The following is a 16,087-nucleotide window of genomic DNA, read 5'->3' on the forward strand; positions in this document are numbered from 1 at the left end:
ACTGCAAGAAACTACAAAAGGTTGTGAATGTAGCCCAATCCATCACGCAAATCGGTCTCCCATCCATTGACTCTGTCTACACTTCCCGCTGCCTCAGCAAAGCAGCCAGCATAATTAAGGACCCCACGAACCCTGGACATTCTCTCTTCCACCTTCTTCCGTCGGGAAAAAGATACAAAGGTCTGAGGTCACGTACCAACTGACTCAAGAACAGCTTCTTCCCTGCTGCTGTCAGGCTTTTGAATGGACCTATCTTGCATTAAATTGATCTTTCTCTACACCCTAGCTATGACTGTAACACTACATTCTGACTCTCTCGTTTCCTTCTCTATGAATGGTATGCTTTGCCTGTATAATGCGCAAGAAACAATACTTTTCACTGTATGCTAATACATGCGACAATAATAAATGCTAAATTGACCTTAGTTTCAGGGGGATTAGCAGACGAAATATGTGGGGTTACAAGGATAGGGTGAGATTGTTGTCAGTGCAGGCGCGATGGGCCGAATGGCCTCCTTGTGTACTGTAAGGATTTTATTATCTTATAAATCAAATCAAATCTATTCAGCTGAGCATTAGATGGTGAATTACAAAGGAAGAAATGAAACTGACTTTTAATGACCAGAAGCAGTTTGACTGTCTCCCAGTATGTATAATGTCTGTGCGCTGTATCTCTGTATTTATAAAATCCCTACAGTGCAGAAAGAGGTCACTCAGCCTTTCGAGTCTGCACCGACTCTCTGAAAGAGCATCCCACCCAGGCCCTCCCCCCTCCCATAACACCGCACACTGTCCATGGCTAATCCACCTAACCTGCACAACTTTGGGCTGTGGGAGGAAACTGGAGCACTCGGAGGAAACCCACGCAGGCACGGGAAGAACGTGCAAACCCCATAAGGCTGGAATCAAATCCGGGTCCCTGGCGCTGTGAGGCAGCAAGCAGCACTAGCCACTGTGCCATTGTGCATACAATTTCCTATCTCTGTTGTATAAGACTGCCCTGCATATTGAGGTTAATGAGAGATTTCTAGTCTGCTAGTGAGTGAGCTGTTGACACTGCCTCGACAAAAATCAGGAGGTGGCTTTCACAATATTGCTCTATTATCTGGGAACTGTACTTATTTAAAATACGCACTGCGCTGTCCAAATCCATTCATTTGTTTCCCATAACCTTGTATCTCCTGAGGTCAGGTGACTGTTGTCATTTTTAAAAACCATGTCTCATTGCCGCAGCTGCATCACCCAATCAGCAAATTGACTCATTGTTTAGAATGGAAACAGTGGGCAAGGACATGCATCCCCTTTGAGATGTAAACTAACTGTGTGGGTATTATCCAAATGAACGGATATGTGTTAGGCAGGAGCTTCAGTTGTTTGGTTGGGGCGGGGTTTGTGGGAGGAGGTGGGGTTTGTGGGAGGAGGTGGGGTTTGTGGGAGGGGGTGGGGCGTGTGGGAGGGGGTGGGGCGTGTGGGAGGGGGCGGGGTTTGTGGGAGGGGCCGGGGTTGATATTTTCTGAGATTTGGGCTGAGAGGGGGCGATTCTTCCAGCCCGCTGCACTGCCGGGAGACATCAGCGGAGGCCACTTCACATGCTTCCCACTGGGCGCCACGGCCTCCACAAGTCTCCCAGGCAAAGATTTCCTGAAACTGGCGTGGAGCTGATTACAATATGGAAATTACGATTTCCATTTGACTAGCGGGCCCGCGAGGGTCTCCACACACTGCCGCCCAACCCCCCCCCCCAACCCTGGACCAGGAGTGGTTCCCTCCAGCAGGGTTTGCTATTGCTCCACCCTAACGGGGAACAGGCAGCCAACCACACTGGAAGGAAAAGAGGCCATTTAGGCCCCCCCCCAGGACTGCCATCCTGGCTCTGCCCTAGGGGCAAACTGGCACCGTGGCACTGCTCACCAGGCATCTGGCAGTGTGAAGGGTGGGGCCATAGGGCCCATGGTCTATTGCGGAGACAGTCGGTGGGGATGGGGGGGACCCAGTGCCACTCCGCATTGGGATCACAGGCAGAGGGAGGAAAGAGGTGATCCGGGCTGGCCATTCTGCAGGGGTAGGGCGCAGTGTCGGGGACATTGGGGGGCTGTCTGGGTGGGCCGGGGTAGGGGAGGCTAGCGAACACAAAGGCTAGCTCAGTGTGGTCTGGGAGTCAGCAGTCAGGGGGTGGCGGGTGGGGGGGGGGGGGGGGGGGGGGGTGGTTGGGCTGGCCAGCGATGGGGTGATAACAGGCTGGCCAGCGATCTGGAGGCCGGCAATGTGGGGCCACCCTGCATGCGCGATCTCCACGCTGACAGATCGGTGCATGCACCGATGACCCACTCAGTACTGTGCTGCCAGCCCCTTGGGCAGGAATAGGCCCCACCCCGTGCTTTCCAGAGTGAATCATGCTCGGACACCCTGTGATACAGTGTCGAAGATCCATTCTGGAAATCACGCTAAAAAAACTACCGGGATTTACTCCCACTTTCCCACAAATTGGAGACTTAGATTTTTTGGGGGGAGAATCCCAGCCTGGATGCTTAATCACAAACTCCCAAAGCAACAGTGGAACCTTTGATCTCTGTCAACCTATTGTTTTGAAAACTGGTAATCCGGTTGTTATTACCCATTTACAGATTGGATCCATTTGTCAACGTCTCTCTGCCTATAGGCAATCTCCCAAATATGTGGCTCCCTGTTCCGGTTCTGCTATTAACCCGGAAAGATAGCAGGGTAAAAACTTGTGTCGGGCGGTGGCTTTAAACGGATGGTATTGGATCAGCCGTTATTTGTAGACAGCTCCTAATATTTAATACTATTGACTGCAATGGAATTGAATCGCAGGTGCTGTGTTCAACTGGCAGCTGGTCCAAAGCCACCCATCTTGGGCCACTGCTGTACTTCCCCGAAGATCTGAATTAAGATGGTTGGGCACTGTTTGAGTGCGGTTTCACCTCTCACTGGGTGTGCTGCCTGCATATTAGCTCTGCAGCTTTAGGTATAAATAAACACCAACTGCACCAGCTTCAGTCAGGATTCTACAGCTAGATTCTTGAGGTGGTCTCCTTATTCCAAGACCAGTGATACAACACAAATGTAGTTTAGTTTTTAGTTATCTCTAATGGTGCGTTACATAATGAAGGGATGCAGCATTTCTTTTGCTGTAATGTTATTCAGAACGCTAGCCTCACATGACATTGCCATGTGACCTTGTTGTTTTTGGTCTGCTTTGTTCTGTCTATCTTTGCACAGGGGACCTTTCACAACAGTTTCTGTCCATACAAAACTGAAGTTTAATATCTTTAACTGCAACCAGGCCAGGTGCCAGACTGTGAGTGATTGGACAGGGCTTAACTGTGATTGTGATGATGGGAGAAACAGAATTTATCCTGACAATTAATCGGCTTTTCAGCACTCTGAGCTTATTCATCACTTGCCTGTCAGTGCAGAATTGCACACAATAACAATCAGAGCCCAACACAGCAGTGTTAAAGGGTTTGAGTTTTACGAGCTCAGAGGCACCTGCAGCCATTGCCAATCAGCAGTTGCAATTGGTATAGCAATAATGTGGAAAGGCTCGTCATCAGAACAACAACGCTACACCTTGATGCACCTTTATCTTTTGGGACATTGCCATTCCAGACTTTGTATGGCTGCTTGCAGTGGAGGCTGGAAGCAGAGAAGCTTTGTTCTTTTGGATTAGGAGTGTGTATCTAGCGGTTAACGGTGCCACATGCTGTTGCACAGACCAGACAATTTCAGGTTTAAATAATGTGCTGTGCTGCATTTATTGTTCTCCGTTGGGATGCCATTAGTGATCTCTGCACCGCAGACAAAGGACAGAGAAAATTAGCCTGGGTTTCTGTTTCGCTGTTGTTCAGGAAAGGTTGTAAGGATAGTGCCAGCAAATGCAGAGCAGTCAGCTTCACATCAACGGTGGCCAAGCTTCTGGAAATAATTATTTGGAATAGAATTAACCATAGAATCCATTAGAATCCCTCCAGTGCAGAAGGAGGCCATTCGACCCATCGGGTCTGCACCGACCACAATCGTACGCAGGCCCTATTCCCATAACCCCACATATTTACCCTGCTAATAATCCCCTGACACGAGGGTCAATTTGACACAGCCAATCAACCTAACCCACCCATCTTTAGAGTGTGGAAGGAAACCGGAGCACCCGGAAGAAACCCACGCAGACACGGGGAGAACGTGCAAACTCCACACAGACAGTGACCCAAGGCCAAAATTGAACCCGGGCCCCTGGTGCTGTGAGGCAGCAGTGCTAACCACCGTGCCACCCACAATTAGTAGTCACATGGGAAATGTGGGTTGATTAGCAGCATGGATTTCTAAAGGGGGAATCGTGTTTAAGTAACTTGCCAGAGTTTTTGAGGAGGTAACAGAAAGGATTGAGGAGGGTAATGCTGGTGTATGTGGACATGGTATTTGATAGAGTACCGCACTGTCTGTATTACTGTTCCTGATGCATATTAATAGAACCATAGAACCATAGAAAATTACAGCTCAGAAACAGGCCTTTTGGCCCTTCTTGTCTGTGCCGAACCATTTTTTGCCAAGTCCCACTGACCTGCACTTGGACCATATCCCTCCACACCCCTCTCATCCATGAACTCGTCCAAGTTTTTCTTAAATGTTAAAAGTGACCCCGCATTTACCACTTTATCCGGCAGCTCATTCCACACTCCCACCACTCTCTGCGTGAAGAAGCCCCCCCTAATATTCCCTTTAAACTTTTCTCCTTTCACCCTTAACCCATGCCCTCTGGTTTTTTTTCTCCCCTAGCCTCAGCGGAAAAAGCCTGCTTGCATTCACTCTATCTATACCCATCAAAATCTTATACACCTCTATCAAATCTCCCCTCAATCTTCTACGCTCCAGGGAATAAAGTCCCAACCTATTCAATCTCTCTCTAATGATCTAGATCTTGGTGTGCAGGACGCAGTTTCAAAGTATGTGGATGAAACAAAATTTGAAAGTATTATAAACTGAAGAGTACAGATAAGTTGGTGTGCTGGCAGATGGTTCAATGTGGAGATGTGTGAGGTGATGCATTTTGGTAGGAAAAACATGGGAGCGCAGCGGACCGGAATACCCAAGCGGAGGCTGTTTCCAGGGCTTCCTGCTGGACACCATGGCCTCCGTGCGTCTCCAGCTGCCGAACTGTATAGTTTATTCAAATGTGCATTTTAAAACAATTTAAATATCATTAGCGGGCCCAGGACTGAAATCGCCAAGCCCGCTAGCCTCCCACCAACCACCTCCTGCCCCTGCCAGGAGTGTTTCACTCCAGCAGGGTTTACAACAGATCCCCATGAACAGGAGCTGGCAACCCAACCCTGTTGGAGTGAACGGGGGGGGGGGGCCATCGAGGCCCCACAGGAGGTCATGGGTAAGGAGGTGGGGGGGTGCCCCTGTGTATTGCCAGCCTGACCCCTGGCACTACCGAAGGGGCAAAGCACCAATGCCCAGGGGGCACCTTGGCACAGGGGGTGGGGCCTAATGGGAGGGCAGGGCTCTTGGGAGAGATTGGTGGGGGGGTTCCGCTGCCACTCTGCAGTCTGACTGGGTGACAGAGGGAGCGATCAGGGCTGGCCAACAGGGTGGGGGGACCTGCCGGTGGGGTGAGGGGGGATATCAAGAGGGGCGGGGGGGGGGTGGGGGGGTGGAGTGTCGAGGCTGGCCTGGACACGTCTAGGGCGCCAGTGATCTGGCCGTGGGGAGGGTCAGTAAGCTAGCGTTGCGGGGATAGCGGGGTTGGCCAGCTATCGGGAGGCCGGCAGACAGATCAGATCAGCGCATGCACAGTGACACATTCAGCGCGATGCTGTCAGCCTCTCCAGCGGGAATAGGCCCTGCCCACTGATTTTCCAGCATGATTCACGCTAGTGCACTCTGCAGTGCACTGAGTGTGGGTGATTCATTTTGAAACTCCCACCGAAAAGAGCCAGCGGGATTTACTCCAGTTTTTCCACGAATTTGAGACTTCGAATTTTTTTGGGAGAATCTCCCCAATGGAGAGACCATATAAAATAAGGTGTGAAATTATTAAAGGAGTGCAGTAGCAGGGGGACCTGGCTGTAGACGTGCACAAGTCATTTAAGGTGGCAGGACAGGTGGAGAGAGCAGTTAATATCCTGGACTTTATTAATATGAGTACAAGAACAAGGAGGTTATGCTGAACGTATAGAAGACATTGGTGAAACCTCAGCTGGAATATTTATGTCCAGTTTTGGGTGCCACAGGAAGTGCAACATTCCCATCTTTCACATCGATTGTTTACAGAATTACAGTGCACCAACAGAAGGGCCAATCCTGAGGAGGAGGAAGTAAAGAGTGTGATGAGTATCTGCGGGGTTGAAGACCTGATTAGAGTTGAAGAGGATGTAGAGGCTGGGCACTTGTTTCTGCCTGAGCCAAGCACTGGGGAAGTCACTGCGACTCCCCAAAAACATCTCAACACTCTTAACAATTCATTACAAAAAAAGAGAGAGAGAATCACAAGTCCATTAGCGTGACCTTCCCCCGCCCTACCCCAGACAGATAAACATGGAAAGCAAACTCCAAGAGGAGACTTAATTCAAATCGGGTAGCAACTAAAGCATTGCACTCTTTCTGTTCACCTCTCTATCTCGTATACAGCTGTTAGAGTCTCGACATGCCTGCTTTGTATTGAGATGTTTGAAATACTTCAGAGCACTGCTGTCAAAGTTCTAACTCTATTTTGAAAATTTTCTCTGTTTAATACTTGGAAAGTTTATGGACAGAAAACAAGTGTAAGAACTGCTTTATAAGCAGTACATTTATCATTTGTTTCCAAACCTACACAAAGCAGATCCTCTGGGGACAGCACAATGGCACAGTGATTAGCACTGCTACCACGCATCGCCAGGGACCCAGGTTCAATTCCTGCCTTGGGTCACTGTCTGTATGGAGTCTGCACGTTCTCCCCGTGTCTGCATGGGTTTCCTCCGGGTTACTCCGGTTTCCTCCCACAACCCGAAAGATGTGCTTGTTAGGGTGCATTGACCCGAACAGGTGCCGGAGTGTGGCGACTCGGGGATTTTCACAGTAACTTCATTGCAATGTTAATATAAGCCTTCTTGAGACTAATAAATAAACTTTGCTGTAAAATAAAATGACTCTGTACAAACTTTATCTTAATGAAGTATTTGAAATTTATCATAGAAACCCTACAGTGCAGAAAGAGGCCATTTGGCCCATCGAGTCTGCACCGACCACAATCCCACCCAGGCCCTACCCCCATATCCCTACATATTTACCCGCTGATCCCTCTAACCTACGCATCTCAGGACACAGGGGCAATTTTTAGCATGGCCAATCAACCTAACCCACACATCTTTGGACTGAGAGGAAACCGGAGCACCCGGAGAAAACCCACGCAGACACGAGGAGAATGTGCAAACTCCACGCAGACAGTGACCCAAGCCGGGAATCGAACCCAGGTCCTTGGAGCTGTGAAGCAGCAGTGCTAACCACTGTGCTACCGTGCCGCCCCGGTATCCTTTAACTTTGTTTTGAAAAAATTTTGAGAAGTAACTGAGTGCAGACGGCTGGATTATTCCTGCAGGAAGGAGACTGAACACTGAAGGTGCTCAAACTGCAAAATACAAACTCTGCTCAAATGTTTCTGAAATGGAAGCTTATGGGTGACATTGCTGTTGTGGCCTGGTATCTCCCTGGCTCTCTTTGGGGTGGCAGAGTGGTTAGCACTGCTGCCTCACAGCGCCAGGGATCCAGGTTCAATGCCGGCCTTGGATCACTGTCTGTGCGGAGTTTGCACATTCTCCCCGTGTCTGCGTTTCCTCTGGGAGCTCTGGTTTCCTCCCACAGTCCAATGATGTGTGGGTTAGGTTGATTGGCCATTCTAAATAGACCCTAGTGTCAGGGGATTAGCAGGGTAAATGTGTGGGTTGCGGGAATAGAGTCTGGGTGGGATTGTGGTTGGTGCAGACTCGATGGGTCGAATGGCCTCCTTCTGCACTGTAGGGATTCTAATAGATTCTATGATTCTGTGACGGTACAATGTAATGTATTGTATTTTGGCTCTTTCACACGCTGCTAGTTTTCTTGACTGTTGTATCACTTGTTGATAATTTTGTTGGATGAGGAGTAGGCTACCTCTTCCAAATTTAAGGCCAGGTGCCACAGATGGAGGATCACTTGGTGCGATTCATCCCCCTGTGTCACCGTCAGAGGGAGGAGACATTAATCTGTTTGGTCTCAGCTGAATTTAACCTCGCGTGCCTCGGATGAAAAGCCACTGTTCTAATGCTCTGCTCGCTTTGATCTTTGTTGAAATTACCATGTGTTTATTTTTACAGGTTAAATGGCTCGTTGCCTGTAAATGTGGAACCACAGAACACCACGTTGCTCTTCAAAGGGACAGTGACCCATGAGCTTGCAGGGACGTATGTCTGTGAAGCTACAAATGCAATTGGCACACGGTCGGGTCTGGTTGAAGTCAACATCACAGGTAGGACAGAGCCTGGGGAAAATCCTTTATTAACAAAAGCTTTGCTAATCTGAAACCTGCTATCTTTGCAGCAACGGGAATTGCATGATTGGTGTGTGGAGCCATGTTCTCAATGCTTCCTCTCTGATTCTAAACGCCTCGCTGTTCTCACCTCTTCTCTGTCAGTGAGCAGTTCTCACTTTAGTCTAATTTTACAAATCCAACTATCATATACGCAAGAATGTGTCATCAATTTATGGTTTATAAGGCGATGGAAGAGGACCAATTGTAAGAACCAGAAGGTGTAAAGTGCTTTGAGACACCCTGCCTTGTACAGATTATAGCTGCAGCAATGCTAACAGAGCAGTGCAGTGGGTTTAGGGTGTCAGGGATACGTACTTCATTTTCAATTAGTTACCATGCTGAATGACAAGAGAATGTGACCATTAGTCTCCATCCTTTGATTAGATTAAAGATTAGAAATAAGGGTATAAATGTGTTATTGTCATGGAAGAAGGTGTAAATTCAAAATTGAGGTCCTCCAAACAGATCCTGATATTAACTGGATTGTCAGATTTACAATGGGAGGGAGCACTTTGTCGTCATTGAAAAGCACGAACATGGGGGGGAATGAAGAGAGAGAGAGCGCTATCCTCTATGATGCAGAAGGGGAGTGAACTAAACTGTCAGGCTTGTTGGTGTATAAGAATGTTTCAAGGAGCTGGACTGATTTGACAGATTCTATCTTCGGAACCTCATCTGTGAGATCACCAGGAAGTGGCATGTTAATTACTGAAGGTTGTGGAAGTTAATTGCCATTTGATTGGGGTTGGGGGTTGGGTGCAGAATGCACTGTTCAATAGATTCATATTTCCAGTGGTCTGTGGACCACCCAAGTTATACAAATTTATCTCCAATTATTACAGTCTAAGACATTAGATTTTTAAAATTCCATTTCATTCAATATCAACACCCAAGAACTTGACAAAAGTTTGCATTTTGAGTTTCTGCATTTCCACAGTATAAAATGATGGTCGGGTGAAGGATTTAAGTGATCATCACTGAATCTGCGTAAAATTATCACGGAATCATTATTCATCAGGGTAAAGATTACTCCCTGTGTAACTCTCAGGGTTCTCGGTTATTTTTTTATCTAACAGGATGGAAATACTTCCGCCTCTCCCTCTGAATCAACAATATATGGACGAACAACTAAAGTAGAAAATGCTGTAATACTCGTGTCTAGCCTGCTGATATGAAATGTGCTTCTCTGCAAGTTTCTGTACTGCTGGCAGTAGAAGTGTAATTTTGTGACGCGACTCTGTGTTGGGGAATGGGAGCCATGTTGAGTGTAGTTAGTAATGGGTACAGTTTATTTCAAAGTGGGCTAGAAGGAGTCGGCCTGGGTTTGGCGGGGCGGGGGGGGGGGGGGGGGGGGTGCGAGCAATGGTTGTTGCAAATTTTAAAGTCTGTACTGAGTAAAATGAGAGCTAAAAGCACCCCTCCCACCCTGGATAACTTAGAGCCAGCTCCTGGAGGAGTTACAGGATGACTTGCTGCTTCTTTAAGGTGCAGTACTCCTCGAAATGCTTGTGCCTTGCCAGTGGGCGCTGGTGATTCTCAGCAATTCCTAAAGAGATGATGCACTATCAATTACAACGCGGAGACTTCTGAGAGTGAGGGAAAACTAATAGGCTTTTATTCTCTGAGAACAGGAGCACACCCTTGTAGCTGACCTGGTCTAGACTGAGGCAAGGAGGAGGGACCATCACCTTTATACCCCACTCTGGGTGGAAAGGGAGGGGTCCCAGGTGGAAAGGGAAGAGTCTCGGGCCAGGTGCAGCATGGGTGTGTCCAGGTACATACTTGTAGTAACAGTGGTTCACCACAAGAGAGATGTTGGAAATAGAGCACACACATTCTTAGCAGCCCTTCCAGACAAACTATCAGTTTCAGATGTCGTAGTTTAGAGGTAATAATATCAAATGTTGTCTTTTAAATATAGAATTATGCAGAGGTAATTTTTAGCTTATATGTGGCTGTAACTAACAGTGTACGGCTAGTCCTGCTGGAGGCTCCTGCTGGCATAGCTGGCAAAGTACTGGCTTGTAAGGTCAAAAACGGGACCCAGTGTTGGACTGTGTTTTGGTAAGTGCCTGGGCTACCTCTTGTATCACCTGCAAACTGAAGCTGCTCTGTACAAAATCGTTAACTGTAGACACTTAACAGTTTCTTCCAGTCATGGATCCATTCCTAAAATGAATATAGGTTTATTTGAAATCGGAAGCTTGTGATTTCAGATAAACCTGTTGGACTCTAACCTGGTATCGTGTGACCTCTCATCTTGTCCACCCCAGTCCAACACCGGCATCTCCACATCCTAAAATGAATATAGTCGGTGTTCCAAAAGCCTGAGTGAATTCTACCTTCAGTTATATTGCGCTGCTTGTGATGTTATGCCAACTGTGGTCTCTGACTGATGCGATGACTGGGTGTGAGTAATGCTACTCATAGTATTGTCAGTGAGTCCATTCGTAGGTTTTGTGTGGGAGAGGAAAGGAAGGATTGTCATTCAGACAATAAACTGGGAGTCTCAGTTCCTGGTTTCTGTGCGAGTCATAGAAATCATAGAAACCCTACAATGCAGAAGGAGGCCATTCGGCCCATCGAGTCTGCACCGACCGCAATCCCACCCAGGCCCTACCCCCACATATTTTACCCGCTAATCCCTCTAACCTACGCATCTCAGGGGCAATTTTAACCTGGCCAATCAACCTAACCCGCACATCTTTGGACTGTGGGAGGAAACCGGAGCACCCGGAGGAAACCCACGCAAACACGAGGAGAATGTGCAAACTCCACACAGACAGTGACCCAAGCCGGGAATCGAACTCGGGACCCTGGAGCTGTGAAGCAGCAGTGCTAACCACTGTTCTACCGTGCCGCCCAGAACTTGAAAAATATTTGGTTCAGTGTGGAATTTATGTTGAACCTGCATTGGTAGCTGGCAAAGAAAGCAGCTCATACCTAACATTGACTGATCAAGGAACCAGAAATTCTGGCAAAATATCTGTTCTTGACTGTTCCCGATTTTACTGGTTGCAATAAAATGCAAGGAATGCGGGACATGAGGTGCCGCAGGATCTCTCTCTGATTCAGAGGAGCAACAGTTCTTATTTCTGAAATAGATGAGCAATATTGTGAAATGATAGAAAGATGTAAGGACTAGAGGCGAGAGAGCTTTGAGTGTCAGGCGACAAGGTTGTTCTTGTCTCCATTGGTGCGAGAGGGATAGCAGTAGATCTATGGGATCATTATTCATTGCCTCAATGGGTTAACAAGAGTTGGAAGCTGTTGAGTGGAAAAGTATTTGAGACAAAGAATAGAGGTGATGAGTCGATGAACTGGTCTTGAAAGATGTAAAGAAACAGGCGTGGGGTTAGTTACTGACTTTTTTATAAAGGTTCCAGATTGACCCTCCATTGCATTGCCTTTATTTCAGATTTCCTGCATATACCATTGTTTTATGCGCGCGCGCCCTCCCCCCCCCCCCCCCCCCCATTATCCCCTCATGTGTTTTATCACTTTATTTCGCTGTTCACGCACTTAGACTTTTTCATCCTCTTTCACCAAACTACAGGAACTAACAGAGCAGGAGGCCATTCATCCCATCATACATCTGTGCTTGCTCTTTGTTGGTTCAATCCATAACAATTCCCACTGCCCTCTTCCATTCCCAAAGCCCTCCATCAGTCACAAACTACTCCAACTTCTCCCTGCTCCCTCATAGTCTTCTATCATCTTCAGCTTTAAATATTTATTTAGTTTTCCAATAAAATATTCCATGATCTCTGCTTCAATCATTCAATGCAGCAAAATATTCCAAGCTCCAACAACTCTCTGTATTAAGCAATTTCTCCTTCTCCAATCCTCACTCTCTGACCATTTTAAATTGATGATCTCTGGCCACTAAACCCACAAATGATCTTGCTCGATTCACTTTGTCAAAACCTTTCAGACTTCTGCAGTTCTCCTCACTGTTACGATATCCATATGTTTTTCACCAGTTTTCAACTTCACGTGCTTTCAAGCTACCTGAACCCTAAGCTCTGGAATTCTCTCTGTAAACCTCTCTGCCCGGTTATCTCTCTCCTCCTTAAAAACACTCCTTAAAACCTATCTCTTTCACTAAACTTTTGATTGCTCACCGTAATATCACTGTCACCTGTCACTCAAGTCTCATTTTGTTTTATAATGCCCCTGCGAAGTTACTACATTAAAGGAGATCCCAAATGCAAGTTGTTTGGCGTTGACCTCTTTCTCACCCTTGCCTCTTATACACCTTTGTTTGCATTGAGAAATCAATTTCTTTCCATTCTTCTGAAGGATCCAAATCCAAAATGTTAATCTGGCTTTGTTTTTATAGATTCTAACTGACAATTGTTTTTTTTTAAGATATCTTTATTCATTGAAGGGCCTGAATAGTATCAAGATACCTGATTCAGACATTGAGTGCAAGGGTCATCTATCGCTGATCTGATGACCGCGTGTTAATAACCAAATATAGAACATTAAATGTACTGTCACATTTGCTGCCACCCTCGCAAATGGTTTATCTCATTTGCTAACACTTATGAACCTTTATATTTGCACATTAATGTTTTGCCTCTCTAATTTGAAACCGGGCTGGCGAGAAACAAAGAGGGATTTCAAGGTAGCTGAAAGTAGGAATAATCAGGAATTAATGTGTTTTCCTGCAACTTGACTTCAGTGCCTCAAGGGGTTAGACATGTTTATGGTAGGTGAGGCTGCAGTGTGTCTGGATGAGGTGGGATGGATAGACCAAATGGATCTGCCTATAGTTTTGCATGTGCTCATAGTTGTACAAACACTATTACCTAGTAGGGGCAATGTAAAAAGAACAACTGAATTAATGCATTTGTAAGAGTCATAAAGAAACATTACAACCCTCAGTTGTTTAAGGGCATCTCTTCAGAAAACTTTCACAACTTTAAGATTAAGATATTTTGAACAAACTAAAGCAGATTGTAATCGAGCGATTGACTCTGAATGAGCAAATCATCCCTCGGGCTACTGTATGTGTAAAATAAATTGATGGGTTCTATCGATCAGCTTCTAAATAATGTACTGCAGGTCAAACCCTGTAATGTTTTTAAATGTTAGGCTCATTGAGGGGAACACTCAAACATGTTTGTGATTCATTTGTGTATTAAATGCATACATACAACAGGGCGGTTAGCCTCACGGTGCCAGGGACCCTGGCTTGATTCCCAGCTTGGATCACTGTCAGTGTGGAGTCTGCACGTTCTCCCCATACCTGAGTGGGGTTCTTCCGAGTGCTCCAGTTTCCTCCCACAGTCCGAACAACGTGCTGGTTTGGTGCATTGGCCGTGCTAAACTCTCCCTCAGTGTACCCGAACAGGCGCCGGAGTGTGTCGACTAGGGGATTTTCGCAGTAACTTCGTTGCCGTGTTAATGTAAGCCTACTTGTGACACTAATAAATAAACTTTAAATTTTACATTCTGAAACCACTTTACTTTGAGATGAGGAAGACTTTGAGGGTGGGGGGAAGAGAGAGTAATAATTAGTCACTAATAGGGGAAGGAGAGAGCAGGGAACAGTAATAATTGACCTCCGATGAGGGAAGCAGAGAGTAGGGGAGAGTAATAATGCCTACTCAGGCTAGAACAGCTGCAATTTTCCAGATTCTCTCTATTATACCACTATGTTTATGTACTAGATTTTTGGGAGTGGAAATTTCATGTTAACACATGACAGATGTGTAAGACGCAAAAGTTCATAACATGCTGGATTTTTGTGGATAAGTTGGTGAAATAATTTTTTCTTACCAAGGAAGATGAGATTTTTTAATATATTTTTTTATAATCTGGATTGCACTTCCTGAAAAGATGATGGAAGCAGATTTAGTTGTAACTTTTAAAGATGAATTGCATAAATACTTCAAAATTAATAAATTACAGGGCGATGAGGAAAGGAGGGAACAGGATTAATTGGCTAGCAGTTTCGAAGAGCAGGCATGGATTCAATGGGTCAAATGGCCTCCTTATGTGCTGTAAAATTCTATGATTCTCTTTTGCTTTCCTCTGCTTCTTCCTCTCCACTTTCCTTTCTGTCTCTCTGCTCTATCCCTTCAATCTATAGTTTTTCATGTGCTCATAGTTGTACAAACACTATTACCTAGTAGGGGCAATGTAAAAAGAACAACTGAATTAATGCATTTGTAAGAGTCATAAAGAAACATTACAACCCTCAGTTGTTTAAGGGCATCTCTTCAGAAAACTTTCACAACTTTAAGATTAAGTTATTTTGAACAAACTAAAGCAGATTGTAATCGAGCTATTGACCCTAAATGAGTAAATCATCCCTCGGGCTACAAGACCATGCCAACTCCATCCCTTTTACTATGAGAGGAAAATTGCAGTTCTGCCAGTCCTGCCCAGATCTGTATGTTTATCATTAATGTCAATGGTGGTAATTAATGGATAATTGGGTGTGCAGTTATTAGGAAATAGTTATTTGATCATTTCCGCTATTTTTTCCATTAGCCAGTGGTATCAACTGCTGATGTGATGGACAATATGGAGGGTTTCCAAGTCCCATGTCCTGCAGTGGGATCTGCAAAGTGGCGACACTTAACCCTATGTTTGTACTGCTGATTGGATTGTCCTGATTGAACTTAGAGATCTGGAAGCAGAAAATGGCTGATCCCGAGCCCTGTTACCTCATTGGTGAATAAATCTTGATCACAACACGGGGATCTCTTAATGACCTTTTTTTAAAATTCATTTGTGGTACATGGGCGTCGCCGGCTGGCCGGCATTTATTGCCCATCCCCTGTTGCCTTTTAGAAGGTGGTGGTGAGCTGTCTTCTTGAAATGCAGTAAGACGTCTAACAACACCAGGTTAAAGTCCAACAGGTTTATTTGGTAGCAAATACCTCTAGCTTTCGGAGCCCCAAGCCCCTTCGTCAGGTGGAGTGGGAGATGTGCTCACAAACAGGGCATACAGAGACACAAACTCAATTTATAGAATACTGATTGGAATGCTAATCAAGCTAATCAATGCTAATACAGCTAATCAAGTCTTAAAGGTACAGACAATGTGAGTGGAGGGAGCATTAAGCACAGGTTAAAGAGATGTGTATTGTCTCCAGACAGGACAGCTGGTGAGATTTTGCAAGTCCAGGCAAGTTGTGGGGGTTACAGATAGTGTGACATGAACCCAACATCCCGGTTGAGGCCGTCCTCATGTGTCTCTGTATGCCCTGTTTGTGAGCACATCTCCCACTCCACCTGACGAAGGGGCAGCGCTCCGAAAGCTAGAGGCATTTGCTACCAAATAAACCTGTTGGACTTTAACCTGGTGTTGTTAAACATCTTACTGTGTTTATCCCAGTCCAACGCCGGCATCTCCACTTCTTGAAATGCTGCCGACCACATGTTGTGGGTTGACCCACAATGCCGCTAGGGAGGGAATTTCAGCATTTTAACCCAGCGACTGCAAAAGAATGGCGATATATTTCCAAGTCAGGATGGTGAGTGGCTTGGAAGGGAACTTCC

At 46.1% G+C, this 16,087-nt stretch overlaps 1 protein-coding gene across 1 annotated transcript in view; it reads left to right on the top strand.

Moving 5' to 3' along the window:
* nectin1b (nectin cell adhesion molecule 1b) overlaps positions 1–16,087 on the top strand; it is a 224,407-nt gene that overhangs the window by 146,699 nt on the left and 61,621 nt on the right. The window contains exon 5 of the mRNA XM_078199104.1: positions 8,355–8,506. Within this exon, the coding sequence (XP_078055230.1) occupies positions 8,355–8,506 (152 nt within the window). The remainder of the gene's footprint in view (positions 1–8,354; positions 8,507–16,087) is intronic.

This window comes from Mustelus asterias, chromosome 27 (assembly GCF_964213995.1).
Source record: "Mustelus asterias chromosome 27, sMusAst1.hap1.1, whole genome shotgun sequence".
Lineage (NCBI taxonomy): Eukaryota > Metazoa > Chordata > Chondrichthyes > Carcharhiniformes > Triakidae > Mustelus > Mustelus asterias.